This window comes from Acanthaster planci, linkage group LG07, assembly GCF_054643075.1.
Source record: "Acanthaster planci isolate LZ-2023a linkage group LG07, COTS_SCS, whole genome shotgun sequence".
NCBI classification, from domain to species: domain Eukaryota; kingdom Metazoa; phylum Echinodermata; class Asteroidea; order Valvatida; family Acanthasteridae; genus Acanthaster; species Acanthaster planci.
The window spans coordinates 15,851,594-15,875,743 of record NC_141783.1 but is presented as its reverse complement, the minus strand read 5'-3'; the positions used below and the strand labels follow the sequence as shown (position 1 = coordinate 15,875,743).

General features: G+C 41.2%; 1 protein-coding gene and 1 long non-coding RNA gene across 5 annotated transcripts; one reads left to right on the top strand and one right to left on the bottom strand.

Moving 5' to 3' along the window:
• Positions 1–83: 83 nt before the first annotated feature.
• On the top strand, positions 84–4,916 carry LOC110980250 (uncharacterized). Its single transcript, XR_002598294.2, has 3 exons — positions 84–1,313; positions 1,437–1,515; positions 2,258–4,916. It is a non-coding gene; the product is annotated as an uncharacterized LOC110980250 (long non-coding RNA).
• pick1 (protein interacting with PRKCA 1) lies at positions 4,246–23,767 on the bottom strand. 4 transcript variants are annotated; one of them, XR_002598293.2, is made up of 11 exons: positions 15,291–15,524; positions 13,264–13,375; positions 12,719–12,847; positions 11,987–12,143; positions 10,269–10,385; positions 9,847–9,980; positions 9,292–9,384; positions 8,379–8,479; positions 8,118–8,212; positions 5,273–6,419; positions 4,246–5,186 (listed from the first exon to the last, which is right to left on the bottom strand). XR_002598293.2 is itself a non-coding variant. In XM_022236756.2 (10 exons), the coding sequence occupies exons 1-10, from the start codon at positions 23,601–23,603 to the stop codon at positions 6,178–6,180; spliced, it is 1,209 nt and encodes a 402-aa protein (XP_022092448.1). In that variant the 5' UTR covers positions 23,604–23,767; the 3' UTR covers positions 4,246–6,177. The 4 variants fall into 4 exon arrangements, 3 of the variants coding, with proteins under 3 accessions (XP_022092448.1, XP_022092446.1, XP_022092445.1); XM_022236756.2 differs by lacking the exon at positions 15,291–15,524 and adding an exon at positions 23,575–23,767 and having other exon boundaries at positions 4,246–6,419; XM_022236754.2 differs by lacking the exon at positions 15,291–15,524 and adding an exon at positions 18,998–19,438 and having other exon boundaries at positions 4,246–6,419.
• Between the last annotated feature and the right edge of the window lie 383 nt (positions 23,768–24,150).

The window sequence follows — 24,150 nt, the reverse complement described above, 5'->3', positions numbered from 1 at the left end:
TCTCCGCTGTAATATTCCATTCAGAATTTTCAAAATCGTATACATGTTTATATGCAACATAACTAATATTTCATTCCCAAGGAAACGCAGATTTTCTTTTGTAGTGTCGTGACTTCTGACGGTACTCATAATACGGCCGGTTATGCGGTGAAAGCCAACCGCATGGGAAACGTGGATTTGCTTCATGTGGTGAGGCAGTACACACACATACGGTGTGTGGGATTTGGGACGATACAGACCGTCCTCACAAGGCTGGTTCGGGTGCGTTTTGCCCCAGAGACACACTCTCGTAGGAAATGTGCACGCTAGCTCGAAAACAGCTTGCGTATTCCAACCCTATTGGAAACGCAAATGTGCTTGATGTAATGCGGCAATAATGGTGTATACGGTGCGTAGAATTTGAGCAGTTACAGAAGGTCCCCGTAGGGCTGGTTCAGGTGCGTTTTGTGCTGGAAACACACTCTCGTAGAAATTGTACAGGCTCGCTTCGAAACAAGGTGTATATTGTTGCCTGGTGGAAAACGCCGATCAACCTGATGCAGTGAGGCGGAAAACATGGACATCGTATAGCGTAGCGACGCAATGCTGCAGGTGGAATTCAGGCTGTTTGAGAGGTCCACAAACAAAAGGGCCTGTGTACATTGGCTGTGAAACTGTGTATGTACGTGAATAGGCCATTCGATGCATGTAGAAACTTGCACGAAAATGCAGCAAGGTTTTTTGGGTTGACCAACAAACAACGTGCATGAAATAATTACGCGGATTTTAAGAAGTATTGCCTAAATGTTGTAATTTATTGTAACGGTGCTATGACAACCATGGAGGAAGGAGGGACAACATGCTTGAGGTCTTTGCATCCTTTCTTGAATTTGTTGTACATAGTATGTACCAACCGACTTGAGCTGTCAGGTCAATTGGTCACTTATTTAGTTTTGTGTGGCACCTAATTTGCATACCAGTCGGTCTGACTCTTAGTAAATGACATTCCTAGAGCTATTAACCCTAACCCTCCTCAATCCTTCACCTGTTGGAGGACTGAGGAGGGTTAGGGTTAATTTGGCTGGATCTGTTTAGCTAGGCCATGCCTTTTGATTATGTAACGGCATACTTGAGCCCAAGAGGGTGTGTCGCCTTATAATGACTGACTATTGATTCCTGCACCAACCACAATGGCATGAAGACCATTTTTTAGTCATTTCGTTTTGTTCCTGAATTTTAGGTTCGTTCGGGGGTTATAATTACACCCCACGGGTCGTCTTGTCGTCGGTTGCAACTCGTCTTTGGATTGTCTGGCTTTTCTTTATGACGCTTTGGTGAGTCCAAAATCATTAATTCTAATTAATAATAGTTGCTGTTCAAAATGTTGTTCTGGTGTGAATACGTATATTGCTTCGTCATGTTGGGGATGGTTTATATTTAAAATTTATTTGTTACAGCCAACCTCTGACTAGTTCCGTGCTCGAAACTTATCCGGGATCGACGTTGAGTCATCACACAGAACACCTTTTTATTAAGGTATGGGATGGAAAGTGTAATTGCTAATATTTTCATTGTATAAAATGTGATTGTGAGGTGTTCACCAGTTGTATTTCCAGTGTGTACCTTTTAGTATGAATTTGCTTCCTAGGTCACTCTATACTTTACATTTCATATTTATTTGAAACATTCCCATTCTTTCCTGAAAAATCTGGGTCTATTTTATTTGACAGCTGTTCCTCTTGCCCCATATTTTTGGTAGCCTTGTATTTCTGACCAACAATTCATAAATTGACTTTAAATTATAGATAGGTTCGTTCTCTTGGAAGCTTTACTCGAAACTAGAGCAAGTTCCAAAACACAAGAGCCGTGTAAAGATACAATTGTGACTCTTGCAATTTTCTTTGTAATTTCCGTATAAACATATCATGGAATGAGGTTTGAGACATATAAACTGAATTTTGATATTATTCTTATTTATTAAACCTCAGATTCAACCAATCCCTTTTGAGTTAGTCTTTGCGAATTATTTGTTTGTTACACAACCGTGTTCAACAGTAAATACCGAGGGATAATACTCCTACTCCCTCCTGCTTGTGCTCCTTCATTACATTAGTTCCAAATTTTAGGAGGAAGAAAGTGCGTTGTTTCAACGTACAAACTATTTCAAAAAAACACAATAGAAAAAATCCAAATAACCTTTCAGAGTAAAACTGTGTGACGTAATCTCTCTGATTTAGAATTTCTGATATTGATTTCCTTTTTTAATAATATTGAACAGGTGTGTGGGTGCGTGTGTGTGCACACACAAAATCCTCACAGTTGGCATTCGACATTGGCGCTCCTGGCTGGGCTCGGCCACACGCTGATTTTCCTTTCCCGATGGAAACTTCGACTTGCTCCAATTTCATGTAAGAATCTTGGTACATAGGGAGTGTTTCCCTTTGTTACGGTTAGTCCTCATAAGGTCGGTTCGGGTGTGGTTTGTTACAAACACACTCTCTCGTAGGAAATGTACAGGCTCCGTCGGAAACAAACTGCATATTCCGACTCCACCGCATACGCAAATTCGTTTGATTTTGTGTAACGATATTGACATATTCGGTATGTGGAATTTGGGCGGTGATAGACGGTCCTCACAAGGCTGGTCCACGTACGTTTTGTTCCTCACACACGCTCTCGTAGCAAATGTACAGCCTCGCTTCGAAACACGGCGCTTATTCCGACCTGGAGGGAAACGCAGATTTACGTGAACCAGTGAGATGGAACATGCGGAATGTACCTGGTCGCTGTTGCGGTCGGTCCACACACATGGCCAGCCAGTAGTTGTGGCGTTTCTTGTGCAACACAGACACACACTCCCGTAAGAAAAAATGTACATGCGGAGGGAGGCGCTCGAAGGCACGGACGGATAATTACATTTGGAAACGTGGGTTTGGGGTCCACAAAAGGGCGGTCGTGGCGACCACACTCTTCTTTTAAGAAACGATAGACTCGCTATGAATAAACTGGAGGGGGCGGAGTCAAGGCCGCATAGCGTATTATCGGGCAAGAGGATCGATTTTCTTAAAACATAAAGCTAATAAATGTTACAATTTCCAAGTCTTGCAAACTCATGCAACCTAGGTATGGAACGTGTTTGATGTTATTAGACGCTGGATCTTGTTGAAAGATTTCACATTTGTACACTAGAAACCTTGTCCCAGATCTGTTACATTATTTATCAAGCCGGGTAGTAGGGACTAGGGTCTCCCATAATGCAGGTGCATGGCTCTTGAATCATGCTTGGATACAGGCTTTTATGCAAAATGTTACTTTGCAAAACTGTATGTGTGTATTCGTGTATCTTGGAAACATGTTTTAATTCGAGAGTTACTATGGGGTACATGCTATGGTATCCGAAACACTGAGCAAGCTGACTCTATGCTTCTCGATTGGTAGTTAGTGCTTGTGGAAGTAAGGCCGATTGTTAATTTACTTTTGAACGCAAAAACGCACCTCGGAGGTGCCTTCTGGCGTCCAGTAGTTTATACAGTTGGTCCTCGTATGGCTGGTTTGGGTGTGTGTATGTTGTCCGCAAGTCACACTGGAGAATTTCTGTACACAGGCTTGTTCTAAAACCCATGGAATGAATATTCCGACCACATTGGAAACGCAGGTTTGCCCGGTGAAGAAAACGTCCCTTATTGGCAACTGCCCACAAAACTATGGGAAACATTTGTCCAGAAAAGAAACAATTGAAATTTACGCACACACTGAAACACTGACACGCGAAAGACGGAAACGCGAACTGCCATGAGGAAACTTACTATACTATCTTGTGAATTAGAGGGGTCGGGATGAAATATATGGCAAAAGTGGAGCCAACCCGCTCGCCATTAAACATTACAAAACTTCCTTCCAACCATGCCACCGCGGAAACGTTGTTTTGCCCAATTTCTGTAAGTCCATGAGGCAAACCGGATATACATGACTTCTTTCATTGAGCCTACGTGTGGAGGCATGCACGATTTTCCAACCCAGGCTGGTACATAAATACTGTATTTCCCATACACTGCAATCGGCTTTGCAGCACTTTTGATATTAAATTTTAATTTTCCCAATCAACGGGGTCTCTCTCTTGAGTAAAAAATGTCAATCGATTTTCTGTTCTCAGCCAAGTTTCATTTATATGAAAGCATTTTAGCAACATCGTATAAAAGCAAACTATTATTAACCTAATCAATTATTAAAGACAACACTCTTATATAAACAAGTGTACCGGACAAATTTGATCTTCAAAGTACTGGATATATTTTTATTTTTGAAATAAATAAATTTGCCATATACATTGTACAACACGAACCAGAACAATTCTATCAGGAATGTAAACGCAGGAATACAACACTAAACATAAATGGAATTCTATTCACGTTTCTATTTTCACCCAAAATTTCACGGTCCAGTTATGTGAAAAGGTGTCATATGTATGAGCAGTACAGTTCTGAAAAAAGTACGAAGGCAGACTAATGTACATTTGATATTTTTACCAATTTCCCATTTCACAATACAAAGCCAACCATTCTAAAGTACTCGCTTCATGCTACAAAATTACCATTCAATGAATGCCAAAAGTGAATTCATTTCACTTTTGCCGACATAGATCAAGGTGCAGAAATACCCTTTCTCTCGTTATTAGGAATTTTTTGGGGGGGGGGGTGTCGACAAATCTTGATGTGACAGCTTAATATTAATAAATAGTTATCTTATTTACAAAAAGGGGACTGTCCACAGTAATTGTAATGAGCGACACATGGACAGAGCCCGACAGGCCGTCCTTTTTATTTAATGCATCTACAATGCACTCCCACTGTCCACAAAAAAGCAGTGTTCCAAACTTTGATCTCACAGTAGGGTTTAACATGTTAAACCCACATTACCCAAGTGAAAAGAAATTTAAAGGACCTGTGAGGCTTAGTTCTCCTGTAAACTTCATTCATGGAATACAAAAATCTACGCACCGAAGTCTGTGCAGAGAATACCAGTGTGTAGCACAAGATTTACCTACAGCAATTTCTTCTGCTGGGCTGAGCAGATGCGAAAGATTACAGCAGTGCTCTTGAAGCTACAAACTCCAATAGAAATGGACCTACACACTTTGAAGATATTTGAGGCCACTACCATAGACTTGCATGTCATTTCAAGCCATGGGTAAGAATTTGGGCCATGACCTATGTTGCCTGTTGGAGATATTTGAGGGCCACTACCATAGACTTGCATGTCATTTCAAGCCATGGGTAAGAATTTGGGCCATGACCTATGTTGCCTGCTGAAACTACTCTCAATCTTTCAAATAAACCTGATTACTGTTTCTTTTTGTTATGCCAGTTCAAAGGGATATCGTGTTTGGTGTGATGTATGAAATCTCCACTCAAAAAGCACCTGTGTAAATTTCACAAGCTGACAACCTGTGGAAGATTTGTCAGTAAATCCAATCCCATGCTCAAAGTTATGATTTTGGAGTTGTTACAAGAGAGGCTAGCATAAACGTCACTTTGCAACTGTAAGAGATATGTAGTGTTAAAACATTACTTGTCCTTAAATTTATGTCAAAAACAAAAGGTAGACTAAGCACCTGGCACTTGTGGGATACCTTCACCCTGCAAAGATTGCTAACCATTTCCTCTAACTAGACTGTAACATTTCTTACTGTGGAGCCACGGAGTGCCAGAGAGAGAGAGAGAAGAGGTGGTGCTTGCCTAAGAGGTGTCGGCCTACACAAGTCAATCACAATCATCCAAAAGATATCAAGACACTGCTCCAGTGAACGGCAAACCAGTCAATCTTCCATCCAATATTCCTTGTGACTTGTGACATGCAATTTGTGGTTGACTTGTGATGGCCGCAACAACATTAGACGGATCCTGTAGGCCCCGCCCACTATGCCACTGAGCAACTGACATGCTGCTTCACCATGCCCCAATGCATATTCCACCTGCGTTCATCACATGCACGAGCAGGCATGTCGGACATAAATCAAGGCCGTGATTGGTCAAAATTCCATGGGGCGGGGTTTAACGGATCAGTCTATCCAGTCTTTTCTGATCAAACTATCCACATCAGTCTATTCTGACACATAATCTCGGGACATCATCATTCTGCTGTCATAATGGCACTACTCAAGATTGCCCGGCATAAGGATCCTTCCTCCGCGAGATCCATTTAGCTGGCTGGCGAGATGAGTTCCTCCTCGGCCTCAATGACTGCATCCTCCCCTTCGCCCGTCTCCTCCTCATCCTCATCTTCGTCATTGAATTGGTTGCTGGTGTCGTAGTTGATGGTGGTGCGTAACAGGTCCACCTCAATGGGGAAGATCTCGGCGTCCTTCATCTGCTGGTGGCAGTCTTGGAGGTAGTTGGCCATGGCAGAGACCAGTCTCTGGAGCTGGAAGACTATGTCTTGAACTGAAAAAGAAGACGACAATCATTATTTATTAAAGGGTTGCTGCAATGGAATTCTTTTAACACAAACCTCAAAAATGCACATCTATGTTTCACTTAACCACACTTTCAGTTTTGTGTCCCTATTTCAAAGTGCTTGTTGCTGCCTTTTTGGTTTTTATGCTAATGTTATTTCCATGTTTATGAGCAAATTGTGATATCATCCCAGGAAGACATTGATGTCTCATTGGTTTTTGCGCTAAAAATGTTTGCACGAAAAATCCTGCATTTCTAAAAGCTTTGCAGAACAAAATTCACTCTTGTTTGGTAATTTGTTGTGTAAGGACACAGCAATAAACAATCATCCCTCCTTCATAAGTGTTTTCAGTGAGGTAATTCTGGGTTCACAATTTGACCAGAAAAAAAATTAAGAACTGAACCATGCCAAACCTAGATGACATCACAGCAATAGTGCCCTCAGAAAGTGTAGATAATTGTATATGTTAACCACTCCCTGCCGGGGATTCCGGATCAGGACACGTATGCTTTATATGCGTGGCCGGGGTCTCCGAACTCGGACAAAGGGAACAGGGCCTTGTAACAAAAAACCGTACTCGGAACAAAACGCCAGGCCGCTGGGAATTACCTAAATTTTTTCACTCTCAAAAGTGGTGATAATCCAGCCTTGTTTTGAAACGGTATACCACGGTTTGGGGCATTTAGAGCGAGCAGATTACCACTGGGGACAAAAGCGCTCCAGCACCACACAGCACCGCTGCATGCTGATCTGGCCCCTATTGAAAAGAGGTCAGCAGCACACTGAGCCAGGTTCTTGAACAAAAGAAAGTCATATAACACCGCACAATCTAGGCTCTTTTTACAAGGCTGCAGGCCTGGGTGAAATACTCGGGCGTCAATAGATTTTGTCTGTCAGGCTAGAGTGGACGCCAGACAGTCCTTCACGTGTTTATAAGTGTCCAGTTAATGAAGATAGGAATTTTTAAAGAATTTTGAAAACAGAAAAAAATGATAAATATCCCGGCCCAGCATCATTCAACATTGATAACTGCCTCATCAGGAAGTGGTTAAGAATGTGTACTACTTTTCAATGCATCTAACCCAAGAAGGATATTCAAATAGTTTTCACACACTGAAGAACAGCATAATGTTGCATAAAAACTGTGTTTGAGAGAAATTCATTGCAGCTACACTTCAACGCTCCTGTGGTTTTACAGCACAAACATGCACCAATGTCAACAGTCACTGTTTTGCATGCGTTTTCTATACGGAACACAAATATGCACAACTTCAGTGCGTGCCTGTATACAGTTCTAGCTGTTTGCCAACACAAAATGACACAGTTGGTTTACTGCAACATTACGCATATGAAACCACGAGGGACAGTTGTTGGACAGCACAATTTATAATATGATACTCCCTGTGAGGGATAGTTCGTGCAATGCACAGGATGACGGAGCTGTGCATTGCTGTACTGCTAACCAACTGACCTGCAGTTTGACTTTAGCATGGAGGGTTATTTTAACAGTAAATTTCCTTGAAATCTTGATGCCTCCAATGACCAAACACAAATCCGGAGGATTTTTTTTCACTATGGGTACTTTGTCGACTCTTGGTAAAATGGATCTGCTCAAACAGAAGACATGGGGCCATTTGCCCCCCTCCCCCGAGTCTCAGGGATCAAAGGTTACTATCATGCCTCACCATGTTTTTGGTCTAGCAGCTCCAGCTTGACCATGACGTCAGACCTCAGCTTAGCAAACTTGGCTCGGGCCAACTGACGACACCTTAAAATTAACCTTTCAAAAAAATAGATAAAAAAATTTCAAACAAAACCTGATCATTGAAAACAAGCAATTATGAGGGTGAGCAGTGCTAATGTTATCTGGCTTTGACGATAATTATTTTGACTTAATTGACCCAAAACATCTGACATACTCGGCAGACGTGCTGGCAAACTGTTACCTGTACTCGTAATTGCCCGTTTCAACTCTGTAGAGTGGCTCCCCAAGGGTGGCGTAAGCATATTCTTCATCATCCATCTCTTTCACTTTCAAGCAATAGGACTGGAAGGGGAGCAACACACAATAACACTTACAGTACATAAAGGCACCGTTTCCAAGATGAAGAATTCAAACTTTACATGGTTTACTAACAATCAACTTTTTGATAACCAAACTGTGTGTACTCACGATGTTTGAACATCCACACCAGAGTTTGATGTGTTTCTTTACTGTTTTTGGACTGCCCAACCTCAAATTCACTTTCATTTGTTGGAGTGCAATTTGGATAAACGGAAGGTGTTGAATTTTGTAGAAAACCCTCCAAACAAAGAGGACCTACATGTAGGTACAAACGGAGTTAAGTAACCTACATGCCGAATTGCCGATGGCAAAAGCCTCACCCGGTAAAGTACATAGACATCTGGCTTTTCCACATAACTCTACTCAAGGTCTTTGGCAGAAAACCTTCTAAATTCACCTATATCCAACACTCTGGACAGCTGCCCCAAGTGTGAAGCCTGCTCAATGCACACAAACCAAATAGCCATTAACAGACGGATGATTTTGGGGGTACGCTGTCAAGCTAAACAAACCTAAGGTGGAAAGCTTGTGGTAGCACCATGCAGGGATGCGATCTCTTAGTGAGTCTGTATGGTTCTGAAAAGAACCAAGAGGAACTCTATGTCGGCATCTCTTCAGTCTCCTGACGACGGACAGAGCATACTGTCCAAAACTTTAATAGAGTTCCTCACGGTTCTTTTCAGAACCATACAGACTCACAAAGAGATCGCATCCTTGCATGGTGCTACCGCAAGCTTTCCACCTTAGTTGTCTGTCACCATGAATAGCTTGAAATCTCATCTAAACAAACCTACCAAATACTCGAACTTGGCGTCTGCGTATTTCTTGATGGTGAGTCGTGTGTCTGGAATGGCTTTGGTGAGAAAAGTCCCCAAATCAGTCAGCATCTAGATTAGTGCAGGATACAAAATCACGATACAAGGATTCAAAAATTAGCTAAACCATGTAAACAAAATTTAAAAATGCCTTCACAAAAGTTATCTTCAAAAGTCTTCAGATTAACATTTACGAGTTACTTTGGCTAACATTGGGTTCAGAACTTCCTCCTTTACAGTGAAACACACATCACAGCTTGTCAGAGGAAGGCATTTCAAAAACCACAGAGCTAACTTCAGAGGTGGTTGATCACATTTGGTTTAAACCAACCCCCCCCCAATTCTCATTTGTAATCATTTGACAGCAACAGCGGCGGAACCATTTTCAAAGTGGGGGGCAGTTGTTGGACCATCAGGCATCAGCCACTAATAGGCTGATCCATTAAGCCCCACCCCATTATAGGACCCCCCCTACTTCCACCGCCTTGCTTGACAGTTTCTCTCCAGAGGAATGCTGTTTTAGGTCTAACTTACAGGCTTAACTGTCCTGAGCAGACGGATACCAAACTTCTCCATGTTCCTGTGAGCATCTGCAAACACAGTGAAGGCCTCGCTAGCCTTTGGTTGGGGCTCCCTGGCCCCAATGACACCAAAGGCCTCCCCAAAGGCTGAAAAGGGAGAGAAAGGTCGCAGTGATAGAAATTTTGAACTCAAGATGCATAAAAAAGCTCACATTTTAGCTTAGAATTACAACTGCTCGTCCTCTACATGTAGAAAATGCCATGTACTTCTAGAGATATGGAACTACACATGCATACTGTCATTCGTCAACCTGCCTGAAATTCACTGCTACACGTAGCCTAAAAAAACAACTAATTTGAGATGACTTGAAAACTATAGTGGTTAATTTTGGGATGTTTGCGTTCCCCTAAGATCATCATGGGATCTCCACATACCTCTGTGCGATAAGGAGAGATCATAGAATGCCTTCAGCATCTTCTTTGCGTGCTCCATCAAACCCTTATACATTATGGCAGTGGCTTGAAGCTCATCTAGTTTCTTAATTAACACGTCTGAGGAAGGAAAACAGAACAAAAACGGTATGAGATACCACAGCGTGATGCCGTGAATTTAATGCCGAAAAAGCTGGCATTTTGTTCAACCATTTCATAGCAGGGGGGTCCTGCACCATACAGATCTCAGCCATGTAGTGAAAGATTTCCTGGCAACATGGAATGTGCAGTGTGGTGACATTTGTGGTTCACACATAGGCAAAGTTTCAGCTCAATCACAAAAATCACAACTTTCCGTGCAGGATCAATGTAAACATAAGACTTTCTCAGGTCCATGTAATTTCCCATTTCACGAGAAGGATATGTCCAAATATTACAAAATTAGCATGTCTGCTCAAAGCTGCATTTTGACAATCTGAAACAAGGCTTGGCACAAAAAAGTACAAGAAAGATGATGATGGGAGAGAAAAACGCACAGGTAGCGTGTTCTTCCCTCGGACTTTAACCACTTCGTAAACACACATATAGGGATTTTCTGCACTCAAGACTCAGGTGGACGGCGTCGTGGTTCTGTGTGCAACAGTGCGTGACATATATTACTTGTCTGCATGCTTGAGTAATTCCCGTCAAGTCTCTACCCACACCGTAGAGACTTGTTCGGTAGACAGAAAAGGAGGTCACACGGAATGACTTCAGTCTTATGCATATCATGCTCAGAAAGGGTACAGTACGTAATTTATGCGTCCTGAGCATAATATGCATATAACGTATGTCGTTCTATGTGGCATCCCTTTCTGTCTACCGAACACACACACAGGCTCAAATTAGTCAATAGAAGGTGAGTGCACGTGGATTAGGTGTGCTACACATGGATTATGCATGTGATGTTGTATACACATACATGTATGAATGTTGGGTGTATCAAATCTTGCTCCATGGCATTGTGTGGGAGTGTAAAAAATGAAATAACTAATTTTGGTCAAATGACCACTGAGAGCCAGTATTTGTGAAGTTCAAATTTGTAACAGACAACAGTTTGGTGGTGTTATCACAGCCTTAAACAGTCCAGGATCCTGTGGATTCTAATATGCATTTGAACACAGTCTAGGGAGTTAGGGTTAATGTTTCAACAAGCCGTCATTCCCACTGAAACTGGGGTTGCATCCGAATCTCTTGTGTAGAGCTAGGTCTAAGTCTTCGCTCCATTGGAAATGTGAGGAGACGCGTAGACAATAGATCTAGCCGTAGCTCTGGAAGCCTGTTTTGGACACAGCCTAAGGCTGCATCTGTATCTGTTGTCTAGAGCTAGGTCTAGGTCTTCCCTTCATTGGAAATGTGTGGAGACGCGCAGACAATAGACCTAGCCGTAGCTCTGGAAGCCCGTTTTGGACACAGCCTAAGGCTGCATCCGAATCTGTTGTCTAGAGCTAGGTCTAAGTCTTCCCTCCATTGGAAATGTGTGGAGACGCGCAGACAATAGACCTAGCCGTAGCTCTGGAAGCCCGTTTTGGACACGGCCTAAGACCACACAGACCAGAACAAGTTTGCTGTGGAGTTGTACTGCCTGCAAATGGTTACCATTAACTCTTTGTCTGCTAAATGTATTTGACAAGCAAGAAGCCCCATCACCACACAGCTGAGGAGGGGAGGAGGTTACTGACCATTGCAGAGGATAGCTCGGCTGAGACCCAAGGCATCGGCTGTGGAGGAGCTCATGTTCTCCACCATGCGGTGCTTGACCTTCTTCAAGACGATGTCGAGTGACTTGCCCTGCTTAGGGTCAGCATGCAACTTGTTGTAGTTGATGATTACCTCTGACTAGAACACAACAGAGAGAGGAGTATAGTACATGTAAGAGCAACTTTTCTAAACTACCAGGGTAACCATGGCTATTGTAGACACATTCCTACCACTGCACAGTGCTTACTTACACTCTCAAATCCCCCAGTGCTTTCTTTTGCTCCATTTTGTGCATAAAGTCATGATATCTAATTTAATCTTAACCAAGTACATGTGCGTATGCCTCAGAAGATGTCAAACCAAATATCAAATGATTTGAGCAGATTTAAGACTGGGCCAACTGGACTTCCTATGGAAGCAGCATTGGAAAACTGGATCCCTGTCAAACCACACAAGCACCATGGTACACTTTATTATCAGAACAAAACTCAACACAACTGCTTGATGGATCTCAATGGGCTGATTACAATACACAGTGTGTACCAATGGATGAGACAGTCTTAACATTTTGCTCTGCAAGTACTGAGCACCTTTTAAGTATTCAACAGGTCGAAATACATGTTTTGCTTTTCCTGCTAAGCACGGGGCACTATTATATCAACTCTCCACCTCCACTGACACTTTCTAGGTAACCTCTTTGAATTCCTGCTTACCTTGATGGACTGTATCATGCGAGCCACCTCTACTTTTGTCCTTCCTTTCACTGACTTCCCACTGACCCCAACGATCTCATCGCCTGATGCCAAAGTCCCGTCCCTTGATGCTGGAGTGTTATCAAACACCTGGACATGCCGTAGGTCAGTCAGAAATAATTATGTTACCAGATTTAACACTAAAAATGACGGAAAACTGCAAATGTTCTAAGAAATTAGAGCAAGAGTTGTTTTTCTTTCAATGTTTCCAAATTTGTACTTCCAGATACGAAAGTTCAAGTTTGAATAAAATTAAAAAGATTTAAACATTCTGAAAATAAAATACGATACATTTTTCACATCATTTTAAACTTTTTTAACACATTTCTGTGAAAAAACTGTCAGCAATCTTACACGATAAACTGTTGATAAAGCGCACACTCCTGAAGTTGCTAATGGTAATGAATTTTTTGCTCCAATTTCTTCAAAAACGATAAAGGAGTTTGACTTACGTCTACAAAAATTAAGTTGAGGTTGAATTGGTGGGATATGCATGTAATACCAACCTGCACTATGTACAGACAGGGGCAGAGTGGTGCCCCGCCTCCTATGCTTATACCAATCAAGTTCTGCTTGTCTTTGATCAGGCTGACATTGCCAGGAATGGCTTCCATCCCCCTGCAATCCAAAACAGGACAGAGAAAACAATCTGGAGATTAATCCCTACCAGTTTACATAAACGCAACACCAAAGCATCCCGCGTTTGGAGCAATAAAGTGTAACCATGGTAACCCTAAATGTGTACATGCATAGATTTGGCTAAAGTATAAGCATGGCTAGACATCGCAAAAATGTTTGCTACCACATAATATGAGGAGACCTAGTCCCATCAACCCTAGCAACCCTAAATACCGGTACTTTAAAATGCTCTGATTGGTTTCGGAGGATTTTAGAAGATTTAGATGAATGGCAAAAAAAGTGTGGCTGACAGCAAAGGATGCATTGTGTCAAGGTCTTGAATTAGACCATGTGTTGTTTATGCTCAGCCATGCATAAATTCATGTCTCAACTACAGTACTGCTCCGGGATACCAATTGCATTGCCTCAACATGACAGGAACTGCTGGACGATTTTGAAGGATTGAGGCAGTGTTCGGTCATTCCTCCAAGAACATACATGTCCATGTATTCAAGACGAGTATGTAATGTACATGTATTCAAGATGACATGTGTTCCAGAAAGATTTGGATGACTGAGGATGGATGCATTTTTTGGCAGGGCAAGTGGAGTATTTTGAAAGATTGGGATGTGCCCCAGAAAAACGGGCCTAGGAGTAAGAGTTGTGCATTTACATGCAAAGTTAGGAGTAGGACCAAGCTGTAATGTTCACTATTACACGTGTACATGCATGTACATGTAGGTACATGTGTAAGTAATCATGCTAACTGAGTTTGTATTAATGAGAGTCCACTCTATTCTTGTCATAATTTCAATCCATGAGAACGGTTCACATGATGCATTTTAGAGTATTATTCTTTGTACTGCTTTCGGTGAAAGAGTTCAAATAAACCCTGAGTACAAGCATGGTACAAGGTGCATGTACATGTACACGTACTTGTATACATGTACACTTGAGTGGTGCTTCCTTGGACTCAATGCAACTCTTCACTGTACTCTCCCACATGAAGTGTGTCGTGTTGGCTGGAGTTAACACTCATGCTCCTTGAACCAGCTTTTCCATCTATGTTTGTACAGATGCCTTCCGGTGTAATTTCCAGCCGACGCCAAATAAGTTGGACGTGAACTATACATGTACGTGTATATGAATTATTCCCTTTAGTGTCACCATTTTGTGGCAAATGATTCAGTTCCAGAACATCGGGGGGGGGGGACCTTGCTGCAATCTGCAAGTCACTGCCTGACATCCAGGCTCATATTGAGCAAGGTTATCTGGGACGCTGCGGGGTGCACCCCTGTCAACAACTTTTCTGGGTGGGGGAACTTCCATCAATGTAGGGGAGGTCTGCTTTGAGTGAAAATTTCTCCAAAATTCATTGGTCAATCCGCTAAAAACCGAAAGGAAAAGGAGCAAGGACGTGATGAACATCATTTTTCTGTGCAGCCTGAACACCTACGAGAGTGGTATTTTTAAAATACATGTAATTCTAAAGTATGGGGATTTATCACAGGTGTTTTGGGGAATTCATTTATTGGGGTGCACCCTGTGGGACCATGAGGAAAATAAAACACAAGTGGGACAGACAATGCATTTACCCGTACAGGAAAGATGAATTTAAAGCCACTGTACAAATACCGGCACGTAGGCTTCATGATACACAATACAGCCATTATACATGTATGACCATATGGTGCAGTCACTGTTGTACGTTGCACTACAAAATTGCCTGCATATTTTGGGAGGCAGATACATACATGTATGGTAGTATAGCTGTAGACATCAGCGGCAATGTATTACCAGTGTACCAGTATACACATGAACTTCAATTACATGTGTGCATATGATGTACGTTGTACGTGCACTTCTCCAAAAAGAGTTCCGAACTTCAACATGGTGCTGGGTATAATTTACGTACCTCTGATCACAAGGATCGATATCAAGCTGTCCATGATACAATAGGGAGAATAAAAAGGTCTCTCCTGTAAATTCCATCCAGTAACGTAATCAATACAGACCGTGTTCATGAGCTGCCCTATCCCAGACCATAACCACTATCTCATATATCAACTAAACTTGGCCATGGACCATATGCTCTGTGTCAAATGTCCAATGTACATGTATGCCGATAACACAAGGTAGCAGACTGCAGTGTTGTACCAGTAGGTGGGGACTTGCAGATAACTTGGGGTTCTTTAAACTCCCACTGTACATGTCCATTATCAAAGAATATGTAAATACATGTACATTATACCACAGATTTACTTGGTTTTTATTTGTTCACATCTGAAATAGAGTTCAAAGTCCTCTACTCCACCACAAGTCCAAAGTGCTCTTGGACCATCATTTAAAAAAAAATTACAAAAGCAAAAAATGGAATCTTTGTTGTGGATTGTTCGTTCTTTAAAGTCTAGCTGCAATGAATTTTTCCTCAACACAATTTTTCTGCATCTTTGTACTTTCCTTCAATGTATGAAAACTCTTCCACACTCCTATTTGGTTAAATGCACTGAAAAGTGCACACTTTTAAACCATCAAAATTATCCATGTTTTCCTGAACAACTGAGGGCGCTGTTGCTGTGAAGTCATCTAGGGAAGACATGGTTCAGTGCATAGGTACTTCTGTTCAAATTGTGAACCCAGAATTTACTAACTGCTGACATTTCTGAGAGCGGGATTGATGGTTTCTTATTGCTATGCACATAAACAACCACGTCATTTGGTCACAGGACAAGTCAAGTCAAGTCAAGTTGGTCTAAACACAAGTCAAGTCACAAATCTCTTTATCCAAGTACGAGTCAAGCTGCACATTATTTTGTCCAGCTGTAATCAGCAAAAAGAACTAGACGTCAACTTAGGAAGTTATGAGTTAATAAAATATATGGGGTCGATCAAGTAGCGTCTGACTTGGGTCGGTAACAAGTCATTTTTTGCAAGTCCAAGTCAAGTCACAAGTCAAATCTAGTATTCACAAGTCAAGTCACAAGTCACAAAAATAGTGACTCGAGTGCAACTCGAGTCCAAGTCACGAGAGTCAGCAACTCTGCCCTGCACTAAACTTTGTCCAGTGCCAACTTGATGAATGTCCTTCTATGTCAACGAAGATGGGCATGCCTCAAGTCAGCATTTGCCAAAGTTCAGGTAGTGGATAAGGTTGGAATATGTACATGTACAAATATCACACTAACAACTTTTCATGGGCAAGATACCAATCCTCCATTGAATTAATTCACTGGAATATTGTCACAATCACCGCAAGGAGCTTATCCCTTTGGCACCCCATATCAGAGTTCACTGCAAAACTTGTCCCTTTAGCACCCCATATCAGAGTTCACTGCAAAACTTGTCCCTTTAGCACCCCATATCAGGGTTCCAGCTTTTTTGTCATCATTGCAGCAAATACTTACAAACTTTGTCTATTATCCTGAGCAATTGGCTATAAAAAAAGTTGTACTAACCCTAACCGCCAAGCATATTGTTTGGCTTACACTACACAGTACTACAAAATACTAAGTAGTAGTCTGAGCCTGAAGGACCTAGCGCTACAAATTACTACTTCTGGCTAGGTTACTTCCATTGTTACTTGTACAGAGAACAATAAAGCCATGCATTCATAGTGCCACAGCACTGTATGGTACATTGTCTTATCTATTGTATCTTATGGCTTCACAGAACGATAAACTCATGTCCTCTTACAAGCGAAAGCGCTCAGTACTACATTTTACTACAAGTAGTAATTTGTAGTATTATGTAGGGTTAGGGCTAAGCACTGCAGAAATGATTATAGCACCCGGGCTATTGTGTATTTATTTAAACCTTGCAGGAGCTCTGGTACCCTGCCACATTCAAAATGACAGATACAGAAAGACCAAGGGTCATGTGCAGCAACAGTGGCCACACAGCCACAAGAACATGTGTTCAGTGTAACAGCTCTGTTTCCGGAGTTTGGGCTCTTTGGATCTTACAGTCATTAGGAGACATTCTAAAAGGTAGTTTGTAACATCTCTTCCCCCTGGGCCGAGACCCTGGCTTCCAGTTTGCTTTTCATCCCTGGGCTATCTTTACTTTAAAGGGTAGCTGCAATGTTATTTTTTATGCAAACCTCAAAAATGCACCTACATGTACATCTACGGTACATCAACGGTTTTTGTTTCACTGTTTTGAAGGGTGTTTAGTGCCTTTTTGGTTTTTATGCATATGAAAATCTCTATATTCATGAGCAAAACTGTGATGTCATTCCAGAAAGAGAATGTCAGTGTTGCATTACTTTGTTAAACTGTCATTTTTCTAGATATTGCTGGCCTCAATTTTCTTTTCTTTGGCGATTTCTTGTTGTGTACATATAAGTACATGTGCGGTACCTAGCATTAGCATGCAACCCTCTCTCAGAAATGTTTTTAGTTTGGGTTCACAATCTGAACAGAAACTTTGGCCCGTGCACTAAATCATGTCCTCTTTGGGTAACATCACAGTCACACCAACAGCGCCCTCAGTTGTCCAGGAGAGCATGAGAAGTTTCAAATGTTTCAACAATTGCACTTTTCAATGCATTTGACCGAAAAGGATTGTCAAATAAGTTGCAGGAAAATGAGAGATCTACCCTGTATGAAACATTCACTGTGGATACACTTTAGTACATACATGTATGTACATGTACAGAACACCTCTCTTGGCATCATAGAGTGTTTTCAAAATGAGTGGATTTGGCTTAAACTTCGGTTTTGCTGGTTCCAGTCAGAGCTTGACCATGTGGTTTCGAATGCTGCTTCAAAATGGCTGGAACCAGCAAATCCAAAGTCTAAGCCCAATCCACTCGTTTCGAAAACGGTCATAATAGTAGAGAACCTGACCCTCTTTAATGGCTAAATATGGACAGAAACTCACATTTTCTTTTTATGTCCTCCCAAAAATGATTAAAATGTTGCAGCGCAAAGACTAACCAGGCTGTAAATGACTAATCAGGCTGCAAAGGTCACTTCTGGACTGATACACAAGCTCTATTCTACGCCAAGAGTTCCATGCACAGACATCACTAAGATTTCCTTGCAGTGGTACATGTAAATCAGTCCTCGGCAAAGGATAACATATCCTACAATGTCAAATTTAGAGGGGAAATTATTGAAGCCTTGACTAAGAAAACAAAATTTTTCAGACCCATCTCGGGAAGAGTTCCATATAAAACACTTGATGCCCCCGTGCACAAACCTGTGAGACTTGTCCGAAAGAAAAGTGTTTTCTTGGTAAATGCTTCGGAATTTTCTTCGCTAAATACTATATGTACACGTATATGTAGTATCACTTTTAGGGATATGTTAAATTAAGGAAAGAGTTCCATAATCCATATATATGGACAACACTTGTTTTTCCTTAAATACAATAACAACCATCAGAATATTTGGCCGAGAAAATTTCGGAAGAATTACTTAGAAAACACTTTTTTCGGACAAGTGCCGGTACACTGTACACTGCACATGTACATACATGTAGTAACGGTAGCGTACATGTACATGTATCTTGTACAGTGTAGTATACCGTACATAAGCCATTCAATGTATTCACAGCAGGTCAAACAGCTTTAGCCACAACACAAGAATTGTTACAACTTACATGTACATGTATACTTACTTTCTGTCTTCCAAGGCAGAGAAGCCATCGTTGTTGGTGATTAAATCTAACTTCATGATTTCTGCCATACATATAATAAACAGTACAGTCTTTGTAGATTTTCATTATCTTGGTGCCCCTGTTCAACCTACAAACTGTCTCTCTATCCTTCTGAACTTATCACACTGCAGTCCTGCACCGAGCGCTGGCTTCCTAGCACAGTGCAACATCCATCGGAAAATCAGACATTGCACACTCTGAATTCCCGGACCACTAGCTCAACACTGCGGTGCCAAGAAACTTCAAACAAGAAGTTTGGAATACGTGTACATGTGAGTGAACACTCAGCACACTTCACCCGGTTCCATGCACATCCCACAATAGAACAACCCAGGTGAAGAGTGGTCATTTTTTGGGGGGGCCGTTCTATTGCACCAGCGTACTTTTTTTTCTACACACACAAGTGCAGTTCGATAATGAAGTTAACATCGCACACAAACAATCCAGCTTGTCCTATTGATTGCTTAGGCTACTTAGCAGACTGTTACACAACGGTCCATTATTACGCCCGGAACCTCTGGTAAAAGTTGCATCTCTTTCATGGGGCTACCTAAACAGAGTGGAGGCCATCTGTATAGTAAAGGTGTTACAGATCAATGAAAACGTACTCTACATTGGGTTAAACCATGCATGGACTTCAGACGGAATGCACTGTATACATGTACATATACATGTACAATGTGCATGCAAGTTGGAATGCAGAGATGTACATGTATGTACACAATAGGAGAATCAGTGGGTATTTTAATCAATGAACATACCAGTAACTGTCTTAGTGTTTTTTTTTCTTTTTGAAAGGGATGAATGTAAAGAGCCATATTGACAATGCAAGTGTGATGGATGTACATATGTACGTGTACATGAACCAATTGAGTGACACTGATTGTTTCACTAATTAAAGCTGAGTTGGTTTACATGTGATATTCAGTTAATCGACCTTTCATCGACCAACTATTCATTACCACGCAAATGTGTGTGGAATACAGATTAATCCAGAACATCAGTGTCTTATACACCACTCGGCTGAAGGCTGAGTGGTACATGTATTAAGTACAAGTTACATAGAAGCGTTACATTAATTATTCCATGTTCCGTAAGTACGAGCAAGATAACAAATTTATTTTCATCTTCGAGCAAACTGGACGTTCAGTAAATATGGAATATGATATCACACTGTTTGTTGCCATGGATCGACCAATCAGAACTGAGGATTCAAGTTTGCTTGAATATACATGTACATATAGATGGTTATTCCAACAAAAGTCTCAACAAAACATACATGTACACATACAGTACATGTACATACATGTGCACATGTATTCAGCTGACAGACCAGTTGGTCAATAGACTGCCAAATCTGTACATACATACACGTGTATGTATTTGGTGGTTTGTTTTGTGTTAAGTTGAAGGAGGAGGCTAGGAGTTTGATGCTGCGTTGGTCCAAGCAAGGTTCCTTTTTGACAAAAAGTCAAAAAGGAGAAGGAATGGAAGGACAGTGCAGTATACACTGTTTGAATGGTCACATTTTGGTCTTACTTTTGGGTATGTACATGTACAATTCTAATGAACTCCAGACATCATGAAATAAACCTTAAGAAAGCAATTTTGTAACCAAACAATTAATTTTTTCCTTTTATTTCATTTATTGGGCCTCCAATTTACTAATTTTGAAAAAATCGTGGGAATATCTTTTAATTGTGGTGTGATCAGTATGCGCTCTACTGGTATCTTTAGGAAAATTTTCCTTTTCTAAATTATGAGGCCTACCCCTACCGAGACCAGAGTCCCAGTTACATACATGTACTTACATACAAACGAGTACATGTACATGCACATGTGGTACATATCTGTACTATATAGCCCCCCTTCATCACATCCATAATTTTTTCATTCGTCATTTGTGTGAAAACCAGTGAAACTTTTCTACAATACGTAGTGGGTTACTTACATGCACATGTAGGTGGTGAGATTAGAGACCCGGCGACTACAAAGGGAAAGAATTCCATACGGATGCTGCTTGACACCCTATGCACAAACCCTCAAGGACTTGAAGACTGGTCTGAAAAATTCTGTTTTCTATACTATGTACATACCAGTCTAAAGGGTACATGTACATGTACATACATGTATGTACATGTATACCAGTCTAATAGGTGCATGTGCATACATGTATGTACATGTATACCAGTCTAATAGGTGCATGTGATACATGTATGTACATGTATACCAGTCTGATAGGTACATGTACATGTGCATACATGTATGTACATGTATACCAGTCTAATAGGTACATGTACATGTGCATACATGTATGTACATGTATACCAGTCTGATAGGTACATGTACATGTGCATACATGTATGTACATGTATACCAGTCTAATAGGTGCATGTGCATACATGTATGTACATGTATACCAGTCTAATAGGTACATGTACATGTGCATACATGTATGTACATGTATACCAGTCTAATAGGTGCATGTGATACATGTATGTACATGTATACCAGTCTAATAGGTACATGTACATGTGCATACATGTATGTACATGTACGTACTGAAACTGCAGGGAGAAATTAGCTGCATCCTTACAGGGACATGGGATTTTGTCCTCATATAGAGTCATGGACGTTTTAGCTTAGGCTGCTTTTTGGAGAGGATCTGTGTAAGAAAGTTGAACTCCAGATTTGTAAGTAATCTGTATCAAATTCAACTATCCAAGATAATGTCCAAATTGGGTTCAAATCCCACGTTAGGACAAGCCCTGAATGAAAGCGCTAACAGTATGAATATGATAAGTCGGACCTTGGAATAAGTATGAGTATGATAACCTCCTACCACACGGCTATGCTAGACATAGTCCAAGTTACTTGGACCCTACAAATCCCCTCTTTAAACATTCGAACAGTACGGTCAGGTGATAGTACACGTACATGTACATGTACATGTATGAGCTCATAGCTCAGGCCCAACTATGTACAAATGTTTAGAAAGGCAATTCATAGGGTCCAAGTTACTTGGACTATGCCTCCGATGGATGGCATACATGTGTGAAAGGGTGCCTTCTACATCATAACATGTACATGTAGTTTCCACATGTGGAAACCACATTTTTTTTATGTGTGAAATAATCCTTAAAAATGTACATAATTCCCCAAGAATTACGGCCATCTCATTAAGCCTGAAAGATTTTATTCACACGTAAGAAATTCAACGTAAGAAATTTGAGAAAATGAAGCCAATGTAATTAAGTCCTTCATTACCACGTGTAGTTACCCTGAAGGATAAATGTTCAGTTGATAAAAGTCTATTACTATGGAGATTGGGGCATGCCTTAAGCAGTTTTTCAGCGCAGAAGTTCTTATTTGACTCTGAAAAAATCAGGCAATTTCGTAGTTAAAACGTGTAAGCTTTGGTCATTTCAGCAGTGAAATCAAAAGTTGCAACATTTTCATACTTTTTCATATTTTAAAAATAATCTTAAGGCCCTAAGTCATTGATAACATGGGCGACAATTGTCAACTCAGGGCTCATTGGCAATGCAAAACACAAAATTTCCGATGATGCGATAACACGTTAGGCATTTGCATCCATAAGGCATGTTAGGGGCCGTCCATAAATTACATACGTGTATGATTCTACCTCCATGTACATGTACGTACCAAGGATGGAGGGGAGGTTGATGTCGTTGCGTACACCATACATACAGAGGTAGAGGGGGGGGTTCAAGCCAGTGCACTCCTTACACAAACCGAAAATTTGCCTTCAATGAATCTTCATCATATCAATACACATTCTCGTAGAAACACCAACCAGAATCACCCCATCATTTAATATTTATCCTTACATGCCAAAGCACACTAATAGTAAACCACAACATTACTCATGACACAAAGACCGGCAGCGTCTTCCGGAACTATATGAATGTGTATCATGTGTATGCATACCGGGGGGGGGGGGAAGCCACTGCATACGCCATACGCACAGGGGGAAGGGGGTCTGAAAAGTTGGCATTTCGTGCGTACGTTCTTTAAAGACGGCCTAATACTAGGCATTACCGCAATGTTAGAACCAAGTTACAACATGTTGACAGCTATCCCATCAGCCCATCCACCATTGTCCACTGATCAGTGCTGATCGAGTCCGAGTAACTTGAAGTTGGATGCTACAAATCACCTTTTTTTTAACATCTGGACATGGTCGGTATGGTCAGGCGAGGGTCCAACATTTCCAAGTACCTTCCACCATGCACCATGATGTTCATACACTTTTGTTTCCTCTTGCTCGTACGCCGACATGCCCAAGTCAAAATCCTCTGAATTCACCTCTAAAACTGTCCTTAAAATTTCTAATGCGCCCGTCTATGGATTAAGTGAGAATCGAAGACTGTCCAAATGTTTAAAAAGGCGATTTGTAAATTGTAAGGTCCAAGTTACTCGGCCTCGGATCACCGCCGATCAGATTCCGTTCACCATGTTCATCATTAAAATAATTGGCTTAGCAGATTTAACCAATTTTAAGTTCAGTTACTTACATCTTATCTTCTTCCATTTCGTAGTCCATTATAAAGTCCTTCTTTAGCACTTGAGAATGAAAGGAAATATAAGACTTCGTAGATTTCTAGGCCCAATTTCCAGTATGTCAGTGTTACACAGCGCAATTGATTACGCGTAAAGGTGATGAAGGTAAACGATATCCGCCATGTTGAAAAGTGAGCCCTCTACAGAGTAATATCTGCTCTGACAGACACGAAGTCATCCGGGAAAAGACATCGAAGGCAAACATTCTCTGCCTGGTCAAAAACACCTCGTTCAGAAAAACAAGTAAAATATGGTACTTGTTTATACTTTCAAAACTACATTCAAAATGCTTTATTGGGAACCCAACTGTTTTCTGCCAGGTCAATATTATTTATAATAAATACATCGCTCTCCCTAAATCTCAGCAAATTAGTGCACAATAAGACGGTTCAAAGGATTCCATTTATATCGATACGATGGGGTCCCTGTGCGGTGGCGTATAGACCTATCTAGCGGGGGAGATGTGTTGCTATTTTTTTTCAATTAAGAGCTTTTACACTTCAGAAACGGTACAACAACATCTCTTGAGG

What these genes read in the sequence shown, in the direction of transcription:
- pick1 (XM_022236753.2), bottom strand. Translation starts at nt 15,367, where the DNA reads ATGGAATTTACAGGAGAGACCTTTTTATTCTCCCTATTGTATCATGGA. An exon ending in CCTGTCTGTACATAGTGCAG is followed by an intron (nt 12,848 to 13,263) that starts GTTGGTATTACA and finishes CGGCATGTCCAG; the next exon opens with GTGTTTGATAACACTCCAGC. An exon ending in GCATGATACAGTCCATCAAG is followed by an intron (nt 12,144 to 12,718) that starts GTAAGCAGGAAT and finishes GTTGTGTTCTAG; the next exon opens with TCAGAGGTAATCATCAACTA.